General features: G+C 38.7%; 1 protein-coding gene across 1 annotated transcript in view; it reads left to right on the plus strand.

Annotated features, from left to right (window-relative positions):
- The first annotated feature begins 10,775 nt into the window (after window positions 1-10,775).
- The window catches only part of ripor1 (RHO family interacting cell polarization regulator 1), a 44,784-nt gene continuing 27,599 nt past the window's right edge, over window positions 10,776-27,960 (plus strand). Inside the window, exons 1-4 of the mRNA XM_079247159.1 lie at window positions 10,776-11,026; window positions 25,608-25,731; window positions 27,592-27,744; window positions 27,829-27,907. Coding sequence (XP_079103285.1) covers window positions 11,008-11,026; window positions 25,608-25,731; window positions 27,592-27,744; window positions 27,829-27,907 — 375 coding nt within the window. The 5' untranslated portion in view covers window positions 10,776-11,007. The remainder of the gene's footprint in view (window positions 11,027-25,607; window positions 25,732-27,591; window positions 27,745-27,828; window positions 27,908-27,960) is intronic.

Genomic DNA, 27,960 nt, shown 5'->3' on the forward strand with positions numbered 1-27,960 from the left:
TTTGATACGTGGTTGAGGAGTTTAAATTAAAATTGTTTCATGTTGAAGCAGTTTGGTTCAATTCGAACAAACTCATCAGTGTTGACCCATTATTCAGCTTCCGAGCTGGTCTGAAATCAGCAGAAGAAACTGATCATTATTCGATATAACTGGTCATTATTTCTACATGGTTAAATGGGTTCTTCTATTACTCTGTATCACATGGGCTTTAACCCAAAAAAGCCTCTGTTGCCCTTGAGCAGTATGGTTTATATCATCAACAGTTTCTCAGAAATGGTGGTGTGTAACTCCGTCAAGTAAACTGTTATTGACAGCTTATCTTTTAGGTGATCTACACATGTTTTCCTGGCATTTAAATTGCATCCTGTATGTTTACAGTTAGACCACAAAATGTAGTGTTAGAGACTAAATGGTAAATCCATAATAAATGATTGATGATAACACCATTATCTATTAGATAATCATAATAAAAATATCATTAGCACGATTATGTTGCCAAGAAACCTTTATTTTGAATAGTACATCATGATGAAGCCACATCCTAGAAAACTTTCCACCAATCAGAGAGCTTAAATTGATGGAAATATCAGGAGCAGCAAAAAGATCAACAAGTGAGCAGAAAGTTCTGTGTCTGAAAAGAAAAATAAAGTAAGTTCCTCTATGACTGGAATGAAGCCAAGAAAATGTTTCATGCACAGTGGTGTCAAAAACAAGCTAAGTTAAGTTGGTTGTGTGAGGATAGGAGGTAAATGTATATCATGAAAAAACTGGGAAAAATGTAAATACGTAAATCGTTCCTGTTGTGTTTGTTTCAGTGGCAATGATTCATTTTCTCTTGAAGGTAAAGACTTGAAAGAATGACATGCAGATGAGTAAACGTTTGGTCACTGCTGAGCTTTGTGTTATTTGTACAAAGTACTGTTGGTGATAAATTAGGTTTCGTTGACTTGTTTGACATTCATTTATATCTATTCATTTATCACATCATTTTCACCCCATAATCTGTCAACTGCCCTGCGATGGACTGGTGAGCTGTCCAGGGTGTACCCTGCCTTTCGCTCAAAACTAGCTCCAGCTTCCCCGCGAACCTGAATTGGATTAAGCGGTTTAGAAAATGAATGAATGAATGAATCTGTCAACTGAAGCTGTCATGGAAATATAATATCTGGATGTTGACGATGTGGAGAAATAGCTTGGAGTTTTAAGGGTTAAATAACTTTTGGCTTGTTTTTGTTTTTGTTTTTTTTTAGATGTGTGCTGTGATGAACATTTACATTGACATTTTTTTATGCCACAATGATACTGAACTGTCCATTCGGGTGTGTTTCTTCCTGAGGACGCCACACTGACTGAACTAAACTTCTCAGTACTTGTGAAGTTCTGGTTTCTGGTGGTACAATGTAGGATCTTTCCTTTTCTCTTCTATCTGCCTGGAAGGCATCTTTGAAATGTTTCATATGCATTTGGTGGAAATTTACATCTCAGAACCGTGCTTCTTCTTCTCTGAGCTCATTCTGGTTCAGCAACATTGCTTTTCTTTTATCACCTCAGCTGGAAAACCCCTCTTCATCCTCCCCCCTTATCTTTCCTGCTCATCTCATTTCATAAGCCCTGCCTGTTCTCTGATTCTCGTAAACAGTTTCCCCATTGACATTTAGCAGAAATATGTATGTCTGCAGGTTGTTCAAAGGTGAGATTATCTCCAGATTACTTCATCTAAAAAAAAGCAGTGCATATTGCAAAGCAGTGCAGGTACATTTTCAGTGTATGTACCTACATCTTTGTCTTGCACAGATGTGTTCAATATTGTAGGAATATTTTATGAAAGTGATGTTTTCTAAAGCTTCTTCAGTTAAAAAAAGAAAAGAGGGAAGAAAAAAAAAAAGGTGAGACAGTGAGATGAATAAGCATTACTCAGGTGTTGATACTCCAGGTGTGAGATCACGTGGTTTTGCTGGTGACCTGTTGAACTCCTGGTCTGTACTACTTCTGAATATTCGGATGGAAATGTCATTTGTCTGCTACTTCACGGAAACACTTAAGTTTTACAAGGACTGCAGTCCTGCAGGTTTTCAGCAAATCACACACCTGACTTAAATTAAATGGATCTAACAGCCTATCAAGTTCTGCACAGTGACTCATTCATTTGAGTGAAGTGTGTTGAAGCTGGGACACATTTAAAATCTGCAGTACTTTGTGGGAGAGAGTTGAATAGCCAGACTTATGACCAAGCTAACAATGACTCCATGAACACAAATGACATTGATCACATTCAGATACTAAATGATTTGTAAACATCATTGTCTAAACCAAAATACACTTTCAGTCCGATTTTTGTGAGCTTGAGGGTTTAAACTTTGAGCAACAGTTCAATGTAAACACCATTGGAATGTTATATAAGAATTTGTTAATAGTAGGTGATTATTTTTGCCATTTTCAGCACTTTGGAAATGAATTAATTTATTTTTTAACCTACCACTATAGTACAGTTCTTTATAAGACACTACTAACTCATATATAAATGAAGAACTTTCACAGAAAGTAATGTGGTTTTCTTTTACGAGGTCATCACCATTTACATGTTCAGCTGTGATCCAGGTGAATTTATTCTGACACAGTTAAACATGTCTTGATTCTGATATAGTATAAGTAGTCATCTCACATGTCTGGGCTTCCCTTTGAAGCCAAGATTATACATAAAGCCCTTGTAGCCGCAAAGATACACTTCATTTATTTGTGTATGTCGTTTCAGTTCATAGGCAGAAAAAAAAGGGCCTTTGTGAACATGTTAATCTCCAAATGAAATGAGTAAATGGTCCTGAACCAAGAGTTAAATACAGCTTCTGGGCAAAGTTGTGGCAGTGATTAAACTCTGCTCTGCCCAGCCAAGCTGCTAGTGTGGCTGCAGACTCTCTGTGGTGTTGTTGTGAGTAGTTATCACGGTCCTGGTCTGAGCTGTTATCAACAGGTTGTTGTCACAGATTAAACCATCAATTCAGCATCTGCTTCGAGTTTCTCTACCTGCACATGAAGCAGCTTAACCTTCAAGGCTGGCCCGCTGCAAGTTACTCTGCATGCACAGCCTGCTGTTGGACCCGCATGGGTCAACAGCAGGCTTTTAAGCCCACAATACAACACACTCTCTCTGAAACGGGAGTGTGTACGAGTCTGATACAAGGTAAAACACGTTGCAGTTTTAAAACCTGAGTAACATCTTACTGTCCAGTCGAACATGATGGTTTATTTTCTTAGGTGAAGTTCAGCTCTGAACCCTATCAGACTGTGGACAAGCTAATAATTAGCCTGTTGCACTCCAGTGACAGTTAAGCTGCTTACCGACCAGCTGGAGATTAACTGGAAAGTCCCCACTTCACAGGGGTCCACACACACACACACACACACACACATGCACATAGGTCTGGTTGTATTGACTATGGGGACTCTCCATTGACATCCTGCATTTCCAGCCCTTCCCCCTAAACTTAACCTTCACAATTGAGTGTCTGATCCAAATCCTGGCCAGTATCTGATCCAAACCCCAAATCCTAAACAGAACCAGATTCTTATCCTCAGCAAACCAAGTCTCAAAAAAAAAAAAAATCTTTGTACTAATAGAGACAAAATGGCCATCCCTATATGTACAAGAAGTTTGCGTTAATTGATCTGGGTGTTGTGCATGAGCTGTGGACTGTGTCCCCATCATGTAAGAAAAACAAGTCCGCGTACACACACAGAGCTGGTCATGTGGGGCTTAGAGCAGCAGGAACAGTCTGTCAGCTCATTACTGAGCTCATTGTGCTTCAGCAGAATGATTAAAATGATTCAATGGATTGGTCCAGTTCAGGGTTGATCTGGACACAGTGACCACAAAGTGTGAGAAAGGAAGTTCTCTTTAAAAACAAAAAAATCAAGTTTCATGCTTACATTTCACATAGTTTTTGCTGTGAAATAATCCTGCAGTCAGTTTAGGTCATTTGAACAAGCATAATAAACTAACAGAAGATAGACAAGGTTCTGATTAGGATTCATTCAGGCTTAAATCAACTGGTCAAACAGCCGATTAACAGGCCGAGTCAAATGTTGTGAAGCTTCTACTATATCCAGATCTTTACTGGGGAGATTTGGGGTTAGGACTCAGCTAATCCTGATACAATCTTAGGAAGAAATCATTCATAAACAGGAAATATTCATACAACAACAAGATTTGGGACGCTGTGTGAAATGCAAATATGAAGGGAATACAATGATTTTCAAGTCTCATCAAGCCTTTCCAATAAAACAACTGGGACATGTTACCATTTCCTGGAAAATGCTAGCTCATATTTCATCTGACGGCTGCAATACATCTGTAAAAAGTTGGGACAGGGGCAACAAAAGTAATAGGCACAAGTCTAAACCGACTGGAGGAGCATTTGACAACTAATAAGCCGAATAGCAACAAGTCAGTAACACTTCAGATAGGCAGTCTCTCAAATACAAAAATAGACAGAGGTTTATCTTCTGAGACAAGGTAGTGTTAGAAATTATTAAATAATTCAAGAAAAATCTTTCTAAATGTAAAATTGTGAAGACTTTGAAGCTCCCATCATCTACAGTGTATAGTCTCAAACTATTCAGAGAATCAGGACATGGGACAAACCTGGATGTTGGTAATCTAGGGTTCCTCAGGCAGCACTGCAGTAAAACCAGACATGATTCTCTGCTGTAACTCACTGCATGGACTCAGGAACACACACTGCAGGTTAAAGGTCTCTTATCCAAAAAGAAGACACATGTAGACAGGATCCCTAAACTAAAGCTGTCTGCTCTAGACCAAAGCTCTTTTAAAATGGTCTGAAGTAAAGTGGAAACTGGTTCCGTGATGGGACAGATGGCTTTTAAACCTTGGGTGCTGTGTCCTGCAGACTCAAGAGGAGAGGGAGCATCAACTTGTTATCAGTGGACAGTCGCAAACTCTGATCTCTGACTGATGGGGTTACATTAGTGCCAATGTTGTGGGCAGCTTCCACATCTGTAAAGCTTCATCAATGCTGAAAAATACAAGAGGTTTTAGAGAAGCATCTGCTCCCATCCAGACTGTCTTTTTCAGGGAAGTTCTTGCAGATTTCAGCAAGACAATGCTAAACCACTTCAGGTGCTGAACTGGCCTGTCTGCCTGCAGTCCTGACCTTTCACCAGTATAGAGCTTTGTGAAACCAAAAATCCAGCAACAAATTAAGGTGCAGGACTGTTCAGCAGCTAGAATCCTGCATCAGACCAGAATGGGACAACATTCCTCTAAAACTTCAACAACAGGACTCCTCACTTCCGGGATGTTGCAGACAGTTATTATGCTACACAACGCCAAATATCCCCCTGGAACCACTTTGCACAGATGTGTTGCTGCCATTGTATTCACAATAAGCTAAATTTTTTTTAGGAAATGATAGAATGTCTGAGTTTAAACATCTGATATGTTTTATGTTCTACTGGGAATAAAATATGGCTTGACAAGAATTACAAATCATTACATTCTTTTCTATATATATTATACACAACATCCAAATTTGATGTCACAGCATACTGTAGATCAACTGGATGGGAGATGATTGGTTGCATTGGAATAAGTAGATACAGAGAAGAGGTGGATATTATTAAATACATATACTATGTGTGTCATTATTAAAAATCAATAAAGAGAAGGGGGGCACAAATGACAAAAAAAAGACAAATCTGGATCAAAGGAAAATGATTTCTCTGAGTGAATCTGATGTTGAAACAATGTGGCCGCTTTCGTTTTTTTTTTGTGTGTGTGTGTGTGGACATTTGTTTATCTTCCTTTGCTATACAGTCGGTGTTTTATCTCAGTCTCACTCTGTACCAGTCTCCAGCAATCTTCACTGCTCATAAAACCCTCCCCCATCAGCATTATTTGCTCCTCTTGTCTCAGCTCTCGCATCCAGAAGGAAATGACTTCCTCCTCTGCAACATCAGGAGAACAGTCTGAGCTTGTCATGCAGCACTATCAGGTTCAGGGCCTAAATTAGGATTAGGATGCTAGAAAGTGAAACCCCCATGTTGATGACTTCAAACTGATGTCTCGTCATGCTCTTCCAGCCCTGCTGTTGTAGTGCGATGGACTAAACTCAGATTGAAGACATGTTAATGTTTGATAAATATGGTCTAAATGTTTTGAGCATCATTGAAGACACCAGTAAAAGAGAAATGCTAATGTCATGTTCAATCCATATAATGTTGTTTTAGAAGAAATAAGACATCCAGAAGAGTTTTTTCTGATCACTCTCAGTCACTTTTAACTCAGAATATTTACTGACTTCAGAAGTGAGATTCATAAATCAGTACTGATAATGTGCCTCACTTCCGCTTTGTTTATACCTGCAGATTGTAAGAGTCATAAATCCTGCCTATAGAGGACCAGATTCAGTCCTTTTTTTTCTGTACTGCTTAGTCCTATTAAAGGTCACGGGGAATCTGGAACGTTTTTCACCAGTCTTTGGATGATTATTAAATAACTATTAAATAACGCTTCTAAGCTTGTTGAAACGCACACTATAGGACAGTTTCTTCCTTCAGAAACACCTCAGTGATAGTGTGAACGGTCACATTATCAGATGTTTTCAGAACTGAATCTATTAACCATTCATGGAGACAAACGGGCAGAAATACAGCCATGGACAAAGAAGAAGAGAAGCCAGCCAATCAGGAAATTAGAAATATGAAGGGAATGGAAAGAATGTGGCTTCATTTCAGCAAGTGTGTGCATGTGTGCTGAGTTTCAGTGTAGTGGCATCTGAAATACCTTACGACTGACATGACAACCCAGAGAAGCAGGAAGTTTGATGTTTTCAGCTTGCACAGAGAAGCACATGAACAAATCACGCTGGCTCTTAGTCATCAGTCATTTCATGATGGATTACCATTTAGCATCAGGCTAATCCAGATTATCAGTGTATCTGAATGTATGCATGTTTCTTTATTTAGGTCTTCATAACTTTGTGACTTTGAGACTCTATACGTCTGACTTGATTGATAGCATAATAATTATTATTATTTACAATCCTTGAGCTGTCATTGGTCACTGAAATCCTAATACATAACTTTATATTTAACATAATGCACAATCCTAATTATTTCATTTATACATTGCTTTACATGGTAGCACAATGCTACAGCAACAAAAACGGTGAAATGAAAGAGATAAAACTTACATCAACACAGCCTAAAAAAGCTATTTAATGATTAAAACGTCTACTTAAAAAGAAAGTTTTGAGTATATTTTTAAAATTTTACAGAGTTTATGGAGCCCTCAATTTGTGTAGAAGGGTGTTCCACAGGGGAGCAGATGGCCAGTTTGTGGATCTTAGTCGTGTTGGGAGGTGATGGTGCTAATGGAGAGATTGTGCTGTGCTATAAAAGGTGAAAAGTTCTGTCTCCACAAATGCATTGAAAAGTCAGGAGAGCGACTTTGTTTTCTGTCTGAGGAGAGGTGGGGAGGCAGTGTGGTGATGGAGAATAGAGGTGACATACTCATATTTCCACTTATCAGGATTTTAGCAGCACTGATTGGCATATTCTGCAACTTTTAAATGGATTTGCTGGGGATCTTGATGAGAAATGTATTGCAGGGGTCTGAAAGAGACAAAGGCTTGAATGAGCTCCTCAGTGTCAGGGAGGGTAAGAGTGGAATGCAGTCTGGAAATGTTTCTGAGGTGGAGAAAGGCAGTATTGCAGAGGTGTTTCATGTCAGCCTCAAATGTGAAATGAGGGTCAAATGTTAACACAGAATATCCTGGCCAGGAAAAGCTATGTTGGTTATGGTTGATGTTCACATTTTTCATCCCACAGCATCACTTCACAGCAGCATTTCACTTAACGGCACTGCTTTAAATGCTAACAACTGGGTATCAGCATTCTGGCCACTTTGAACACATGCTGTGGTTGAATTAGAAAGAAAAAAAATGAGAGGACATTATTAGAAGAGAGGAGAGAGAAAGTAACAGAGCAATAAATAAAAATGAACACCAAATGGATTTTTACTAGCTGGAGAGACTTGAGAAAAGAGACAGGATGAAGATGGATGCTGAAGTAGTCACTGTTGTGCACACAGTCGGAATATTAACAAAAATTCAGTAATTGAGCTTTAAATTGCTCTTATTGATGGTTTGTTTTTTTTGTTTTTTTTTCTTGTTCTATGGTTCAATTAAGTTTACTATTGCCTCCCACATCCCATTCTCGTAATATTTAAATACTGCAGATGAGATGAGCCATTCGATAAATATTTTACTCCTTTAAAATATTTGAACCAGGTTGGTGCAGGATGTACTGCAGTTCATCCCTCAGCATTATTTTAATTTGTATTGTGGTTTCTGTTAAGGCTGAAAAAATAGCCCTACTTTTTTTTTTTTTTTTTTACCCAGAATGGCATTACATTGTATGTATCAGTATTTTTCTTTATATATATTGGAAATCCTGGTAAAGCTGAGTATATTTTCCATTTTGAGTTTGTCACATCAAACAGATGTGTTTACAAATAAGCTAGGAGGATTAAAACAGTCATTTGAGAATCAGACACATGATAGCTTGTCTTTGGAGATGAATAAAACTTATTTTAGTTCAGTACCAGTAATGTCCACCAGATGCTGCCTGCAAATCATCTTTTAATTCATAAGATCTGGTTCTGAAATTAATTTTACCAAGCCATAGATACCTGTCTGCCACCACTACTTAGTTGAAACGCAGTATTTTGTTATTTTAATCCCCATCTTTGATGTCGCTTCCTTTTTATCTACATCTCTTTGAACTGCATCACTGTGTTAGTCTTTATTTTAATCACTTACTTTTGGTTCATTTTATCTTCTACAGCAGTGGGGAGGCAGTTTTTCCTACACCTGATCTGACTTCATCTCCATCTTGTTGCCTTCATTACTGCAAGGCAGCTGAGTTGATGCTAGCTACCTGCTAGTTACGGTCCAATCATTTTACCCAGTCTATTATAAACAATTGAACATTAATATGTCTGTCAAACTCAACTTCCATTTGTCCCTCCCCCCTCAACCCCCTTTGGGAACAAGCATTGCGTGTTTTTGTGCTTTGGAGGCGTGGCTGAGAGGGGAAATCTGAAGAAAGGGTTTTGGACTTTTGAATTTTGTATTTTCAAAATGTAATTTGCTTGCTAACCCTTCAGGATCTTCTATCCTTTGTTGAACTGATGGAGCGTTGACACATAGTCTTCTCTGGATTATCTTAGTCCCCTAATTTGGCATTCACACCAGGAACTAGGTGCGATAGATTGGATAGGAACGCTGACAGTTTTAGTTTGCTTTCCCATTGCCCTCTCAAGCAGACTTGAGTTTGCATCTTTGGTTTCCACCAAACTTCTCCAAATGAACCTTACCATTTGTGGAATCAGATCAAGGTTTGTTTAAAGTGGTCCAAGCGGTACCAGGACCAATAAATATAAGTACTTCCACATAATTGCTTTCATATTTTTGCTCCTTTTCCTGGAATAGGAAGTTATCATTTTTAATCCTTATATCTTATCTGTCTTTCCCTTGTCATAAATCCCTGGATATTTTCATTAATCAAAAACAAATCCACACAGATGGGCAGATAATATACTAAATGTCAGAATGAAAATATCAGAACAGTAAAGTGTTAACACACAAAAACCAGTATGATGGTATGGTTGCAGGTTTTTGTAAAATGGTTGCAGAAACATTTAATGCTCAGTATATTTTAAACTCTTGACAGATGTAAAAATGTACCCAAAGCACATTAAACATCAATGCCTGAGACTAAAATGTGTGACTACACACCTTCTCATTGTTCAGCGGCAGTTAATCATTTGTGTTCTGCGTTGAGATGACTCTTTACTTTTTTTATGAGCTGATCGTTGCAAGGAACTTCTGGCACTTTTTTTTATTTTTTATTTTTTATACAAAGTTAACTTCTCTGAAACTCTAACGTGTAGGTGGCAACCAGTTCTCCCAACATGGTGGACGAAAACCCAGTCTGGTTATTGCAGATTGTCTACAGAGGATGGACACACAAAGAAACAGATCAGGAGGCAGCATCGGAATATTCACATCAACTCGGTTGTCATTTTTATTGCGTGACCCCATCGGTTGGCATAAATCTAGCACTGCCTTTCAGAAAATTTCATTCTGATCGGAAGAAGTTTCTCCAGAATTTTTGTGTTTTGTTTTTTTGTTTTTATTTAAGTGATGTAGCGAAAATAAGCAGCTCAGATCTGTGAATGTCCTGCAGGCCATTGTGTGGGTATTTGGTTCTCCGAGTGACAGGGTGAGATAAGCCTCCAACGCTACAAACCCTCTGTTGTGTGTCTGATGTCAACATGGAATAAAGTCGGCATCTGCTCTGCACAGATAAACGGTGACTGGTCAGGCTTTTCACTGCAGTGGAAGCTGGGAATACTGGGCTCCTTGAGTTGTACAATTCAACCCATTTTTATCTGAACACATCAGCTCTGATCCTGTTCATTTTCGAGACTTTATTACAAACAGCAAAAATGCTGTTCAAGCCCATCAAGTCCAGAACAACTGAACTTCTGCTTCCATCAAAAACTAAAAAATGTCAGAAACAATATGTCCAGCAGGGAGAGGGAGGGGCAGGAAAAAAGGGTGATGTCAGCAGGGAAGAAGAGGGGGCAGGACCGCCTTGCTTTTTCCTGTCTCCGTTTTCCTCCTCCCCCCTCCCCGTCTTATCAGTGTGGTAGGGAGAGGGAAAGGAGATCAGTGGGAGAGTGGACGGATTAACGGCTACCACCGTGGCGATGGTACGGGATAACATGGGAAACTGGCCGAGATAGACAGAAGAGAAGTGAACGTAAAGGAAAAACTTCAAAGAAACGGATGACAAAACATGTGAAGAAGAAACAGGAAGAAAGGCAAGAAAATTAAAGAATTAATCAGGAATCAAACAGAAGCAAGAAGTGAGGAGCGAGCGCAAGTTTCTGCACCTGGAATTAGATCAACCATCACAGCTACCATGTACAGTGGATATGGAGGTATGATACTTCTCTAAACCACTACCTTTGCCTGTCAGGGTCAGCCCACCTGCAGGTTCACAGCCCTGTAACTTAGCAAGTGAACAGAGTTTTCCCCAAATACCAGGCAACTAAAGAGGAGGGGTGAATGTCCTCAGTGGTCTGTTAGTCTTCAAACTCTCAGCACTGACAGATAAAAACCTCAGATCACTGAGCTGTGACAGACCACACCTCCATCGCCGTCACTTGACTGCTGTCAGAGTTAAGTTGTAACCCTTGCTTCCATTTCTGTTCTGGTTCCTACAACATTTATCCTGTAAAGCAGAAATAACTGCTTCATATGATCCAGTTTATCCAGTAACAGCCCAGCATGAAAGTGTGTGGAAAACAGCCAGGTTTTTGGTCGTGATGTGATGCCATTTAGTGTAGTCACTGATTAGTTCAAAGTCGAGTCTTGGTTGAGAATTTCAGTAGACATTGATGTTTAGCCTCATCACATATATGTGTGTGTGTATATATATATATGTGTGTGTATATATATATATATATATATATATATATATATAGATATATATATATCTATATATATATAGATATATATATATCTATATATATATATATCTTGGTCATAAAATCTCAGAAAGACCCTGTGCTAACAGTTAGCCACCACCAGGAATAGCACATGCTAACTGAAATCTACCTGGACAAGAGTTATTACCTGCCATTGTCAGTTCTGGTCAGCCTCACTCAGCAGTCTGTACCACCAGCTTCTAACTTCCTGCTTTGTGGTGGTGTGGGCAGTGGACAGTTTGCTGTTAGAGTTAACTGGACTTAATGATTAATTTGTTTGGTGATCAGATTTAAGTCTTTATATGTTGCTTCTGCAAATAATCATAACTATGGAGTCTGTCATGTTTTGTAACGCTGCTCACCTTCAGGCTCTGCATCCTAATCTGGATCCAACATGTACAACTCGATTTGACAGCAGATTTTATGTGATAGAAATAAAATTTATGTGCATATGAACCTCTTGAACTAAATGTGAAACCCACTGATTTCTGGGGTTTTTTTTTTTTTTTTGGTCAAACATTTTTTTTTCTGTCAATAGTGTCTCTTTCCTGGAAGTATACAGTAAAGCTGGTGGGTTTTTCCTGTGACTCAGTAAAGCCAGAAACTGAACTAGTCTTTTCCTGACCCTGCCCTCCTCACAGGATGTTACTCCCTCCTGGACTTCCTTCTCCTAAAGGCAGTAGTTTTAGAGGGGTCTAGAGTCATAAGAGAGAATAATGGAGCGAGCCCTGGAGGATTATTCTGTAATGACTCCAGTCAGTTTGTGTTGGTTATGTTTCTTCTCTTGGCTGGTAAATAGTTGAACATCCAAGTGATTTAAAGGTTCACTGCAGCGGCATTCAGTAAAAATTGAACAATTCTGCTGTTTCTTTAAAACTTTTCTAGTGTAATTTTTCAGCACAAACTACTGTCTTTCCATTACGCACCACAGTCTATTGCAAAGCGTCTTGACTCTTTATGTGCTTGTTGACGGCTCCAGATGTTTTTTTCTGAATTAGAAGCCAAACAAACAGTAGTGAGATCTGGTGAGCTGCAACTATAAATAGTTTACATTTTTTCCTCCAAGAGTTGAAATGAAGTCATTTGGGACCCGGCTTTTTTAAGGGGACCAAACCTATGAAAAGAGTCATAACTCCCATGAGGTACCATCACCCTTTAATGATGTGTCATCCATCCACTGGCTGCATGTTTACTTTAGTAAGCATTTTTTTTATTTATTTTTTTTTACCAGATACTCCCTGAACATGTAGTTTAATGAGGAATTTAAATTAAAACATTTACATGAAAAACAAACTGGGGGGGTTGGAAAATGTTAACAACTCAGCTGGTGAGTCAGATAATTTGTTCTTTGCTGTAAAAGACAGCTTTTAGAAAATGTCGTTCAGTATTTTCATGAAAAATGTCAATAAAACAGTCTAAAGAAATGTGTATAATTAAATGTGCTCAGTTGCACATATAATCAGGATTATTTTACCAGGTAAAATGTGGCTATAGTGAAAACTGTGATTGGCTGGTAACTTTACAAATCAACTAGTCACAATAGCTGGAGATAAAAAAAAAAAAAAAAAAGTTTTTAGTCATGGACACCCCCATTAAATATTCAGTTCTTTAACCGGATATGTTCACCTATCAATGTGTCATCTTTTTATTTATCTTCAGAAAATAAATTTGGTTTAAAATTTTAAAATTCCTCCACCTACTGAGAAATTGACATCTTTATTTATTATTTACCAGTAACACATTTACTGAAATTTCTACATCTTAACAAATCATCCTTTATTAGGACTAAAAGTCTCCAAGCAGACCTTGTTTTTACAGAGATAAACTCTTTTCATTACGGCGATGATATTTTTAAGCAGGTCTAAAAATAGGCTGAGAGTTGATTGCAGGTACTCAACATGAATCAACTATGTTTCACACACTACACTATATTTATCAACAGAAGTGTGTATTGTTACTGATTAACAAGTTAAGACACCTTATCCCCCAACAGCTAGTGCACCCTTCTTTGGCTAAAGTAACTTCAGTCTCTAACATGGCTCTGAGGGAAGTTTGCCCACTCCTCAGCACAGTTATTTCAGCTCTTTGATGTTAGATGGTTTCTCACATGTTCAACCCATTTCAAGTCACTTCTCATCATCTTGATTGGATTAAAATCTGAGCTTTGACTCTAACATTCCAGGACTTTCCATTTCTTACTTTCCAGCCAGTCTTTGGCAGATTTACTGGTGTGTTTTAGGTTGTTACCATGCTGCAGGGTCCAGTTCTGGTATTAACCTAAATTATTTAGCAGATTTACACATGTTCCTTAAACACCCTATAATAGATGGTAGAATTCAGGATGGGCTCTGTGATAATTAGCTGACCTGGTTCTTACTGCGACAACGCATCCCCAAATCATGACACTTCCACCTCCATGCATCCCAGCTGGGAGGAGTTTCTGATTCTGGAACGGTGTGTTTGGGTTACGTAAACATGTCATGTGTTCTGGGGTCTGAGCACTTTAGTTTGAGACTCATCTGTTCATAGAACATTGTTTCATCAGTCGTGGTCCTTGTCAACATGCTTTCTGGAAAAACTCTGACCTCCATGTTTCTCTCAGAGAAATTAAACTTCTGCAGCCTTTTTCTGGTTGTCAAGGCATCCACTTTCAGAGCCTATCATTGGATATTTTAGGGTTTTTGGAGACTTTTAGTGTCTTGTGGTCTGCTCTCACAACAAACTTGCTTGAATGGCCAGATCCAGACATGTTAGAAGTTGTTGTAAATGCTCTCCACTTTTAAGCCCCTTACTAAAGTGCAACAGCTGTTAGGATCTGACTGTGATGCTCAGTCTCACTTCAGCTGTCAGGAGGACAACAAACTAAATAGGCTTAGACATGATAAACCTTCTTTAACGTGCTGAGTTAACCATGTTCTGATCACGTTCTCCTGAAGTGATGCGCCTGTGTGTGAGTTTGTGTTTTAAGTTGGAATAAATGTAGGGGTGTCCAAATTTATGTTTATTAGTCATACATCTAGGTGGTTATGGAGGTATCCACCTGGAATCATTCCTTAAAGAAGATTCTGTCAGAAGTAAACTCAGCTTGACAATACAGAGGGTAGCAGCACATCCACTTTGTGTGGTTTAATTATTATCTGTCCTCCTGGTGTGTTTTCCTTTTTCCTGCTGTGTACTTTCTGAATCTGCTGGTCTGTCAGGATTTGACATTCCTTACATGTCTGAGGCACATGCCCATTTTTCCCAAGGGTGAATATTTACACATGCACACCCACTTAGGAACCTGGAGACATTTTAGTGGATGTAGTTTCATCTGTTCTGAGTGAAAGAACATGGTGAATGCTGATCAATGGTCATCAGATTCAGAAGAGCACAAATATGTCCTCACAGCATGTTGACAAATGATGAGATTATTTATCAATCCCATCAGGGAAGTTCTTATGAGGTGTCCTTAGATTTTTACTGTAGAAATCTGAAATATATATACCAGTTGGTAAAAGTTCATTATTCAGTATTTTTGTAATTGATGAGTCCTTAAAGTAGAATTAGATTTATAACTTAACATTGAAGTATCTTAAATGCTGACAGAAACCTTTTTAGAGGAATCAGTCAGACATTGATTGATGTCTGGACTTAAATACTTAATTTCAACACAAAAACATTTCTGTATGTTTGGGAATCTTGTGGTTCAGCTCTGTACAGGTGGAAACATGGGCAGCTGCAAGTTCAACAGCATGACAGAGCCTTTGTAAAGGGTCGTCTGAAAATTGCCCCCAACTATGATGTACCTAAACAGTAAAGTCTGTTACATATTGTCCTAGAAGTAAGATCTTTGTTCTTGTTCGAGAGTCCACAAGAACAAAATTCTATCATTTTATTTTTGTGAACATGGTTGGGGACAAAGCTTCTCGTGGAGTATGAATTAATTGGGGCAAAACAAAATTTTTTCTTGTTCTTGAACAAGAACAAATTTCTTGCTTTTGTGGAGTATGTAACACGCTTATTGTCAACAGTTTCTTTTAGTTCAGTGCATTTTTCTCTCTGTGGACTGTTTGGCCATGTACAATGAAATCCTAACAGTATGTTTTGACATAGGGGCTGCACGGTGGCGCAGTGGTTAGCACTGTGGCCTCACAGCAAGAAGGTCGCTGGTTTGATCCTTGGCTGGTTTGGTCAGTGGCCTTTCTGTGTGGAGTTTGCATGTTCTCCCCATGTATGCGTGGGTTCTCTCCGGGTACTCCGGCTTCCTCCCACCATCCAAAGACATGCATGATAGGTTAATTGGTCACTCTAAATTGCCCCTAGGAGTGAGTGTGAGTGTGGTTGTTCATCTCTCTGTGTGGACTGGCAAGCTGTCCAGGGTGTACCCTGCCTGTCGCCCAAAGCCAGCTGGGATAGGCTCCAGCTTCCCCGCGACCCTGAATTGGAATAAGCGGTTCGGAAAATGAATGAATGAATGAATGAATGTTTTGACGTACTGAATGGGTATCAGGGGAATAGCTCCGCAGTTGTTCAGTATTAGGCTCTGTTCTTTTCCACCATCTCTATTTGTACCTGTTTGCTTCTATACTTAGGAAAGTCAGTTTTAGATTTAATTGGTACACAAAAAGAGGAAGCTCTCACTTTACTGGTCAATCTATGTCCTGCCTTCACCTGTGACCACCAGCTGTGGATAGTGATTTAAAGGCTGAGATTGCAGATACAAGTGGGCAAAATTAATTTCCTCTGCAAGGTGTCTAAGCTCTTCCTTAGAGATAGGGTGAGGAGCTTGGTCATCCAGGTAAGATCAGAGTAGGACTGCTGTTCCTCCAAAGTCAGAGGAGCTAGACGAGGTGGCTCAGGTGTCTGGTTTAGCATGCCTCTTTGGTGAGGCATTTCCAGCACCCAGGGTATACTGGAGGATCTGTACCACTCAACTGATCTGGAAACACCTCTGGATCCCTCCAGATGAGCTGAGAAAGTGGTGAGCTGAAGGAAAGTCTGAACTTCTGTGCTTTAAACTGCTGCCCTCATGACCTGACCTTGGATAGAGTAGTATAGGATGGATGTATGGATGGATGGATATCATTCAGATTGTTGTGAAATAAAATAGATTTTTTCTTAAGGCAGCCAAAGTTATGTCGATCATTCTGAAGTGGCAATTTCATGTCATACCAATACTCAGCTGGATTGCTGGATTTAATAGTATTGGGAAGCTAAATGGATTCTTCATCACTTGTCTCCATGTCGCTGAGCTGCTTCACCCTTAAACATCCCCCTGTTATCTGAAATCAGCAGATCAGGTGCTCTTCAGTTTGCCAAAAAAACAAACAGGAAGTTCAGACAGAATTGTGCCTGTTTTGTTGTTGCTGGTAAAATGTGGAACAACTTCCCTTTAAACATAAAGCATGAAATTTTCATGATCTGTTTTTAGACATTGCCTTAAATCCACTTGTTCTCTTCTGTCCAGAACTTTGGAGAACTGTTTGGTTTTTTGTTTTTTTTTAGTGCCTCATGAATAAGGTTGGGTATGCGTAGCTTATTTCGCAGTAAGTGCCTTGTCGGTTTATTGTTTCTGTGATGCAGCTCCAGGTTTACAACATCATTGATAATCTTATGGAGACAACGAACTTATGCAGTGATCATGTGAGCTGAAGAACTTCTGTTTGAATCAGTTTAACTCACATCTTCACTCTCTGATCTGGTCACTGTCAGGGTTTAAATGGACTGGGGTTTATGTGCACAGTGTGGTGTGAATGTGAGGGGAGGGGGTGAGGGCGAATGTTTTTCCAGAATGGTTTAGAAGGTGGGGTGGTCAGACAGCATCAAACAAAAGATGCAGTGTCGCGCATGCCATTAGCATAGAGGCGAATGGAGGGCTGAGCAGGTGGCTCAGCTCCAGTGTTTGTAGACCATCAGCAGCAGGAGAGATGGCTGGTGCCTGTTTTCAGGACCACACCAGAATCTGGATCAGAAGTTCTGAACTTCCATTTAACTGAAGTTCAGAACTCAGGGTAGAAGCTGGAAATCTGAAGATGACACGTGTGACGGGACAGTAGGATGTGTCGACTACCACTGACCTGTCTGAGCTGGATATCTAACAAAGAGCTGAAGCCTGATCAAGGTTTGTACTTTATGTAGGTTCTGGGTGTAACTGGGGTGGAAACTAACACACAGTGATGCCTGACTGGGTTCAAATGTTTTCCCTCACCAACTTCAGGGAGTGACTACTGGGAAAAAAGCCACTGATGCAAATGATAAATTGTCATTATGTCATAAGTACATCAGTTTAATTTGTTTTCACTGAGTGAAGTTACGGCAGTGAACTCTAAATTAAGAGGGCAGAAGAACCTTTTTTATCTTTTATCTCTAAAATGTTGGTCAATCATAAAAAGCTTTTAATTTCTAAATTCTTATTGGTTAGAGAGCTTGTTGGGTGCTCTGTATGATGGTTGAATAGACAGGTGGATAAACCTTTGGATGTACAGTTCGTTTAATGGCTGGATAGATTAGATGTTTGGATAAACAACTAGAAAGATGTTTAGTTGGTTGATTAGATGGTTTGATACCTAATTACATAAACAGCTAGTTAAACAATTGTTTTGATAGTTATAAGATCCCTGGTAAGGTTGTAAATTTACATTTAGTTGACATAAAATTGACAATAAATCATTTAATCATTTACATCTGTGTAGTATTATATTCCTGTTATTGCCACAGTTAGGATTGAATATTCTCAACTATAAATTAATAAAATTAAACTCTCAGTATGTCCAATTTTGTTTATTTATACAGATGTCACTAAATTAAAAAAAAATTAACAACATTAAACGCTTTTACACACTTACTCTGAATATTTTGACAGAATAATTTGAACAGCAGTATTTTTTATCAGATCAGTGTGAAGTCAATGGGAACGTTCACATCAGTAACAAAATTCCATTCAGCGATTTTTGTGAGTTTTATCTTTACAAATTGAGGTAAAAAAAAAGTTTTATATTTGCATCCAACAGATAAATAATCAGAGAAGCCATGTTGACTGATAGATCACCAGTTACATGCTATACAGATGTCACTTTTGCTACCATTTCATTTAAAGTTTGTTTTGTCATGGCCGAGCGTCTACATTTTTTTAAAGTAAGGAACTAGCTGCTGAAGCAGATCCTAAAACTGTCCCACGAAAGTTCTAAATATCCATCATGAAGCGGCCGTGGTCCAGCTTCATCTCCTGGATTAAACATTAAAAACTCCAAGTTCTCCTCTCTTTTCTAGAATAGGATGTAGGTTACCTATTGCACTCTTTTGGTTTTTTCTTCTGCAGCATCAGCAGACTGTTGTTGTGGCTTGATGTGGAATCCACCTTGCCAGTTTGTTTAATAATATTAATAATTTATTCACCATTTCACATTGAACTTGCTTTGCATAAACAGAAACGTCTATAATTCACCTCCGAATTATTTGCAATTTTATGTCGTTTATTTGCATTATTTATTATTTGCATTGGTCCGAGTGTGAAAACTCTGAACAGGAGAAACTCTTTTCCTGTCTACATATCCTCTTGGCTCCTGTTCAGCTTCGTATTGGTGCTGTGGACAAATCTACTGCAGCTCACGGGAAATTGCTCAGAAAACTCCAGGGAAAAGGAAATTAAACAATTGTTGTTCAGGTGGAACTAATTTAGCCTCTTTGCTGCTTTATCCCAGTGGACATCTGCAGTATTGCAGGAGGGACTGGCAACATCTGTAAAGCTCATCATGTAATATTTTATTGTAAAATTCACCCCTTTGTTAATTTTTTTTACTTTACTTTTGAAATGTCTCCAAGTTGTTCCCTTATTTGCTCTAATGGACACAGCCCCCTTCTAACTTGTACCTGTGTCATTTTGCTGATGTGCATGTTCTAAAGCTGGGTTGACCCCGGATGTCTCAGCACCAGTAAATGATGGAGAAGTTCAGAGCTGAAGAAAAGTAGTGTTTCTGTTGTTGACAACATCCAGCAGAGAGATGGATGTTAGCAGATGCTGAGGAGAGCTTTTGATAAGGTGGAATCTCAAGTTTTTGGGGTTTTTTTTTGGATGGGTCACATAGCGTGTATGTACAGACCTGTGCTGATGATGGTCTTAGTGACCGGAGCAGGTCTGAATTAAGGCCTGTTGTCACACTGTTAATGATCTGTTGCAGTCCAGTCTAGTATTCTACAGCTCTGTTTTTAATGGCACATGCCAGCAGGTTTGATCTACTTTGAAGGGGTCTACTAACTTACAAAGATCACAGGATCTGGTGAGGCTGAAGATTGAAACCAAGCTCCGGTTTTGGTTTGTTTGTTGGGGGAAAATAGAGCTCCTCAGCAAGTATTTGATGTCTGAGAGTCATATTTTAAACACTATGGGTTAATACTTTTCATAATTTCTAATATTTTTAATACCTCGCCACTTTAATCTGTCCTTTTTCGTCTTCTTTACTGTTTTTCAGCTGTATGTAAAACAGCTCTATGGACTTGGTTGTTGATGCTGAAAAATCACAGTCTATCAGTCTTGTAATATTATGTTAGGGCTGCAAACTCTCTGTCATGGTTTGTTGTTCCATTACTGCACCGATGCAGAGTAATCCACATCCCTGGTGGAGAAACTTCTCCACCTCTGATTGTAACTGACCTCGCTGTGTTGGTGTTGTCAGGCTAGATAACCAGACCAGCTGACGATGACAGGTGGATTCATAGATGTCTGGTTTCATCAACCCTGTTTCAGCTGACGTGACTTATTATCAGTGTCTGGTGTTTAAAAGAACTAAATTTTTCTGTTTTTTCCCGCACTGTCTTCTGCTGTGGCTATATTTGGTAAACTAAAAAAAAAAAAAAAAAAAGCAGAACACAGGGTCAGATGGCTTTAAACCTTTTGGGTAAAGATCTACAGGAGGTGGATAGAAATCCCATTATATGATTCACATTAGTACAGTTTAAAAAAAACTGTTCATCTAAACCAATTTTTTTTTTTTTTTTTTTTTAAATAAAAAGATGTGATAGCGAAGGATACCAGCAGATTGCATCAAATCTTCTTTTTAATTCAATCCTTCATCCTGAGCTACATGAGGAGACGATAAAAAGGAAAACTTCCAGCAAGACAAGAAAGGATGACCATCTGGCTGGATTGGTTGGGGGTGGTTTGTAACACATAAATAATATTGCAACAGTGAAAATAAGAAAAAAAATAAGCTAACAAAAGTAGGTGGGCCGGCTAAAACTCGCAATCGTACTACACTCTGCCTTCTTGCAGCAAGGTATTGGTGTCAATCAAAAGGAAAAACCGCTAATTAAGCCAAATTTTGAGGAAAAAATTGGTTATAAACTGACGAGTTACAAAAACAAATTCACTCCCCCTTTAGTTGTCATGAAGACCAACCTGACCTATTACACATAAAATAGGTTTTTGTGCCAGTCTGTAAACATGTATATTTCTGCTGTGAAGTTGGTCTTTTTAACATGGGACTCAATGGGGATTTGCTCTGTTTTGGAGCCCCTAGTGCAAATGGAGGTACGTGTACCCCTGGGGGTACTTCAAGGCATTCTAGGGGGTACGTGAAATGTTTGAAAACATATGTTTTCTTTGAAACATCCTTAAACAAAAAATAGAATATTGTATAAATATTGAATGTATTTCATCCGATGTAAGTATACAATCATTAACTGAATTTACATATAGATTTACACCATTTCATTCCTCCCAAAATCCCACATTCCAACTTTTATTGAACCCCATCCGTTATGAGCCAAAGCATATTTGTCAGTCACTGTTGCCTTGACAACGCAAACAATGGTGTTCTCGTTGAAGCGTCATAGAAATTTCCATTGTTTTGCATGGTTAAAAGTTTAATAAACCAAACATCAACGAAAAAGTATTTCATGGTTTTTTGTTTGTTTTTTTTTTAACCAAAAATACTTTGCAGTGGTTAGGGGGTACGTGGCTGGGAAAATTTTTTTTTTTTTACAAGGGGTACTGTGTTACAAAAAGGTTGAGAACCACTGCCCTAGTGGATGAGGGGTGAACTGCAGTTTTTGTCACTTCCACATAAGTTTCACTTTTAACCGCCAGGTTAGCCACTTGGGGCACACACACTTCCTGAAGTTACTCTCTTCATGTAAACGTCTTTGCAAACTAAAGGGATTTTGTCATGTGGCTGTAACCTTAATCTGTTTGTTTTGGATGGAATAACTCCTCCTCAACTGTACTTTACCTCTCCAACACACACTTTCTGCAACTCCAATGAAAACAAAGCAGCACAAGCAGTAGCACATGGTTCTTGTGTAACTTTGTTTTGCACTGATCTGCTGATATGGTTCAGAAAATGATTAAGTAATTGTGGTGTTTAATACTGTGATTAATTATGAAATCGAGTAGCAGTCACATCCTTAATAGTGAAGAGAGAAAATAAATTACAACTCAAATTTCTTGTGATATGAGAAAAAAAAAAACATTTATTCACCTTTTTTTTTTGGCTCATATGGCTTTAGGTTCAGGAAGTGGGAAATGACTTGTTGGAGGAGCTTTGTCTTTCGTGGGCAGCTCTTCTTATCGAAAGGACAGATGACAGGTCAGCCATGGCCTCCTCCTCCTTCCTTCTGCTGACTCTTTAGAAAGAACACAAAAGCAAAATGACCTAATTTTCGGAAACTGGAAAATATGACAGTCAAGCTCTTGTTTATTCTTTGATGGGTTGTGAGGAACAACCAGATCTTTACTCAGAGGCTCAGACCAACATGATCATTTCTCAGAAAATGGAAGAAGGAGTCCGAATGTTGGACCTGACCCAGCTGTTTATCTCCCTTCATACCTGGAACAGGTAAAGTCAACACAGGACAAAGATTTTTCTCTTAGCTAAAGATAAAGTCATTCTTTCTGCATTTGTTCTGCATGAAGTCAAATTGTTTACATAAAAAGATAACATAAAGGTTGATCCGCTGACTTATTAAAGAGCCCTTTTCATTCTCGTTTTTTTTAGTTCAGCTCCAGCAGAACTGACCTTTTCCCATCTGCCCTCAGGACTATCTTCTTTTGTTGAATTTCCTGTCAGGAGAGGCAGTTACATCTGACTTCCTGTAGGACATTTCCTGTGCTGTGATGGGGGGCGGGTTAGTTGCTGCCTTGTGAAGGCGTTTCAGCTGTTTTCAGAAACAGGATACAGGACGTTGAACACAAGGAAAATGCTGACGATATTTATCCACTGACATAAGGTTCAGTATCACAACACCTCCTCACAGATTTCAGATGCAGTGAATGTAGAAAATGTATGTGATTAAAGATGAGAAGTAAAGACTGAAACTGAAGGAGTTGATTTGAGGACTTCTGTTCTGGACATAAGGTAACAACTGATCCGATTCAGCACAGATCATTGTAACGTTCATCGTGACGTATGTCATCCAGTTTCCTGGGCATGATCCAGAAGAGCTGCTCCTTTAAGTCTCCGTTAGAATCCATATTCTGCTCAGACTTATGGATTTCTTGACTTTTTTAGTCACTGAGCCTCATTGACAAGCAGTTTTTACAAACCAATTTGTTCTTCAGTCCTACTTACAAACTTTTGACAAAGATTGTGGCTTTCATGAAGATCTTCGTACTCAAGATTTTCTTCTTATTTGTTCGGACACTCAGGAGAAATCTTACAAACATCTGAGTGCTGCCATGTTCAAACATATGTGGTGTTAATGGTTGTTTTTGCTGTACTTTTCATGAAAATACAATAACAGCCATACTATAGTTTTGGTTTTTTTTTTATCAGCTATTTAAAATACCTTTTGGTAATTACAATAATGTGTTATTTAGAAATAAATGGCAAGATATTCAGATCGGGTCCTGATGATCTTTTCCCTCAGGGAACTCTTTTTCATCATTTCATTCATTCAAGTGCAAGTCACGGTTAGGATGGGGTTTGATTATAGGCTGTTGCTGATCCAATTAAAGCCATTGACTCAACGTGTGAACATTAACAACAGGAATATCTCCCCATAAACGTCCAAGTCACCTGAGAGTCGCAGATCCATCTACTGAATGTCGTCTTTCATGATTAAAATTTACTACATCTATTTATTTTTATTTTAGTGATTAGTTTTATTAGGCCCTGGTTGATTGGTGATAACATGACTGAGTTTCTGGCAAATAACACTGGTTTTATTCCATCAGATTCCCTCCCTCTATCTTCACCTCATTGTTGGGGATGCTGGATTTTTTTTTGGACACAGTAGATGTGATTGTACTTAAAATAGTGCTGCACAACATATCGTTTGAGCTTCATCATCGCAATGTACATTGTGCAATAGTCACAACGTAGATCATGCGATGTAGGAGGCAAATAAACTCAACATGTTAATTTGTCCATCTGTCCAACTCAACCTGCAAATGTGGATGTGGAGCCCGTCAATATGTGTGTAAGAACCCTCTAATACGGGTAGTCGTAAACAAAAACATGATAGAAGGAAACATTCAGTCAGTACCACAGTAAAGGCAATTAATTAAAGATAATCATTAGAATAACTCTAATAAGGACAAAAACCATACATGTAACATTTACAAAGATGGGTACGACCAGTGTAGGTTCAATGTCAACAAGAGCAGGAGTGCAGCATAACATACAGAGCTATTCAAGTCATTTGTTGCCCAATTTCAAATCGCTACATAAATCCCAGGGTTAGACAAAAGATGGCGGTGTCAGTTTTCCCAGTATCAAGTAACACTAACATAAAACTTCTTTTATTTCATCCAAATCTCACATTATCTTGTGTGATTATTCATTACCAAGTTATCTGAAGTATGTTTTACAGCACATCATCAATATTTAGTGTCATTCATTCTTTTGGCATTATTACCTCCACCAAAGAGGTTATTTGTTACACTGCATTTATCTGTTTGTCTGTTTGTATTCATTTTCAAAAACTTTTCAGGAGTTGTTGGAAATGTGAAAAGAAAGAACTCACTAAATTTTAGTGGTGATCCGGATCACTGTTTGGATCCAGGAATTTTTGAAAGGATTCTTTAACGTCCTGCTTGGCAGAGGTTTGTGCTTTTCTAGTCTTTATTATTTTGGCTCCTCTTCGTCTCACCTCTGATTGTGTCTGCATATATCCCATCGGCCTCATGACATTTTATGAACATTTTTAGGCATTTACATTAGGGCTGTGACTATATGCTTTTGTCCCAATTCGATTCAGTTCCGATTTTTTTGGTGCCGATTCAATTTAAATTACGATTCTCACAATTCTTTGATATCGCAAATTTTTGTATATTAAAAGCAAAAAAAAAATGCATTAAACTTTTTTTATTTTTTTTATTTTTTATAAATCATAATTTTTCTTGATTTCAATTGGGAAAAACAACACAGTAGCCAGACCATCATTCTGCTGCTATAATGCCCAAGAATGACAAGTAAAAAGATCAATAAAAACAATAAAAATGACAAAAATTTTGTAATGGATTATATTTAATAATTTAGAAAAAAAAAAAAGATTATTTTAACAAAAAATCGATTTTAAAATTGTGAAGCAAAGAAATCCTGATTTTCAATTTTTCGATTCGATTTTCCTACCCCTAATTTATATTTAAATCAGGGCCAGCAGACAACATCTCTTCAGTGTACAGAGGATTGTCTTAGTGGACAGTCATAACCAGTTTGCAGTGCACCTTCAGAACAAAATGAATAAGATTCATAAGAACTGTTGGTAAATGAGTCACTTTATTTCTTTCAGGACATACTTTCTCTAAAATGTGATGGAAAACAAACATGATGATTCAGGAAATGATTTCTTTATTTTCCACTTCACATAACAAGCAGCAAACACAGCAGCGAGACGTCCCACATTGACGAGGATCACGTATCTCAGTGTGCATAGATGGAAACAGGAAATATATTCTATACTTGACATAGAGAAGTTGAAGAGTTTAAACCCTTAAATGCTGAATCATATCTGATCAGAAATAAAAGACCTTCATGTGTAGCAAACTCCAGCTGGGGTTGGATTATATCAGATACAGATGGATTCGCATCTCAGTTGTTTGTCTGTTTTTCAGGGAGTCCGTCACGAACCCTGTCCACCATGTCTCTGTCCGCCCGCCCGGCCCGACGCCTCACATCCAAGTCCATCACTAGGAGTCAGAGCTTCACCGGAGTCAACACCCACGACAGACCTTACAGGTGATACTCTACTCCAAATCCACAGACAGGATCTCTTATTTGGCCAAAAATGTTTTACTTCTTTGTTGCTTAATATTTGGTGGAAGGTTTACTTCTCTCGCTTACATTTCATGGAAGCCTCTGCGTACACAGGTATTCCATTTATAATGACGAGCAGCGTTTCTCAGTCCTGGTCCTCAGAGACCCCTGCTCTGCATATTTTAGTTCCTTCCCACCCCAGCACACTTAATTCAGATAAATGAAACTGCTCAAGTTCTTTGCATTTCTGCTAGTTAGTTATACATTTCAGTCAGGAGTGTTAAAGTAGGGTTACCTTTAAAACACTCCGGGTGATGGTCCCCGAGGATCGGGATTAGGACAACTCTAAACATAAATAACAGCAGGATTCAGTCATTTAGAAATCTGATCAAGCCATATTTTATTCCCAGTAGAATAAACAACAAATCAGATGTTGATACCGTTTCCTGGAAAATATGAGCTCATCATGAATCTGATGGCAGCAACACATCTGTCAAAGGTAGTTCCAGGGTGATGTTTAGCATTTTGTAGTATCTCCTCTTCTTTTAACATCTGTCTGTAAACATCTGGGAAGTGGGAAGACTAGTTGCTGGAGCTTTAGGAGTGTTGTGTTGTCCCATTCTATTCTATTCTATTCTATTCTATTCTATTCTAGCAGACGCCTTTATCCAAAGCAACTTACATATGAGAGTGAGAACAACACAAGCATGAAATCAAACAGCAGAGGACATCATCAGAAGGTGCTACTGGACTGCTGGAGTCCAGTTGGACGCCTGTCTTGACATGTAGTGCTACAGGCTTTTTTTTTTCACACCCCACAATATTACCTATGTTAAAATATAAAGAATGAATACCATAATATTTGTTGCAAAAAACTGGGCTAAGTTCTCCAACTCTTCTGACAAATATAGCTAAACTAAGAGCATAGTCTTCAGCTTGGTCTTAAAAGTAGTCAAGGATTCTGCAGAGCGGACAGAGTTTGGGAGGTCATTCCACCATCGTGGCACAAAAGAAGAAGAGAGTCTGGCTAGCGATTTAGTCCCACTTAGGGGTGATAACACAAGGCGTCTTTCACTGGCGGAACATAGCTGTCGAGAGGGGAGTGTAGGTCTGGATTATGGAGTGAAGGTAGACAGGAGCCGTTTGAGTTATTGTTTTAGAAGCCAGAAGCAAAGCTTCAGGATTCGAGCAGCTTAACAGTCCTGGTTCTTCATTGCTGGATTTTTGGTTTCATAATGCTCCAAATGTTTTGTGTTGGTGAAAGGTGCAGGATGTCCAGTTCAGCTCCTTGACTCTTCTCCTGTCAAGCCATGCTGGTGTGATGGATACAGGACGTGGTTTAGCTTTGTCTCACTGACATCTGCGAGACGTTGTCTGGATGGGAGGAGATGTTGCTCTAAAATCTCCATGTACTTTTCAGTATTCATAGAGGCATCACAGATATAATATCTGTCCACACAATAGACACTAATCCAACCTCATACCATCAGAGATGCAGGCTTTTCTACTGTCCACTGATTTCAAGCTGGATGCTACCTCCCTTCTTTAGTCTGCAGGACATGGTGTCCACGGTTTCCTAAAAGAATTTTACATTTTTATCCATCAGTTTCAACATCTGATATGTTGTCTATGTTCTACTGGGAATAAAATATGATTGTATGGTTTTATTTGATTTATTTCACACAGCATCTTAACTTTCTTTTCTTTTTTTTTTCTTTCTTTTTTTCAAAAATCTGGGTTGTAAAATGTGAAAAGAAGTGGAGCATCAAGACGTTTCAGGAAGTTCCTGAATCATGTGATGATGATGATGATGATGATGATGATGATGATACGATGTTGCAGGAACCTCTCAGTATTCAGCACTCCTGGTCTCAGCAGGAAGCCGAGTAGAGCCAGTCGGATCTTCACCATGTCAAGCAAATCCAACACGCCACCCAAAGTTCCTCAGCCTGAGAGGCTAGATGAAGTCTACAAGGCTCTGAAGAAAGGACTCCAGTGAGCAAACAGACACACCACTGAGCTGGAGGGGATTTTTTTTACATTGTTGTTTACAAGGAAATAAACAAACTGTGTTTTCAGGTCGTACCTGCATGTTTATCAGATGGACTTGGACAACCTAAGTAGACAGATAAAAGAATCAAAGAGAAACTCCAGACTGGTATGCAGTTAATGTTCCTGGTTTAGTCTAATCTCACATATTTCCAGATTCAC

Source organism: Telmatherina bonti (genome assembly GCF_933228915.1).
Source record: "Telmatherina bonti genome assembly, chromosome: 2".
NCBI lineage: Eukaryota > Metazoa > Chordata > Actinopteri > Atheriniformes > Telmatherinidae > Telmatherina > Telmatherina bonti.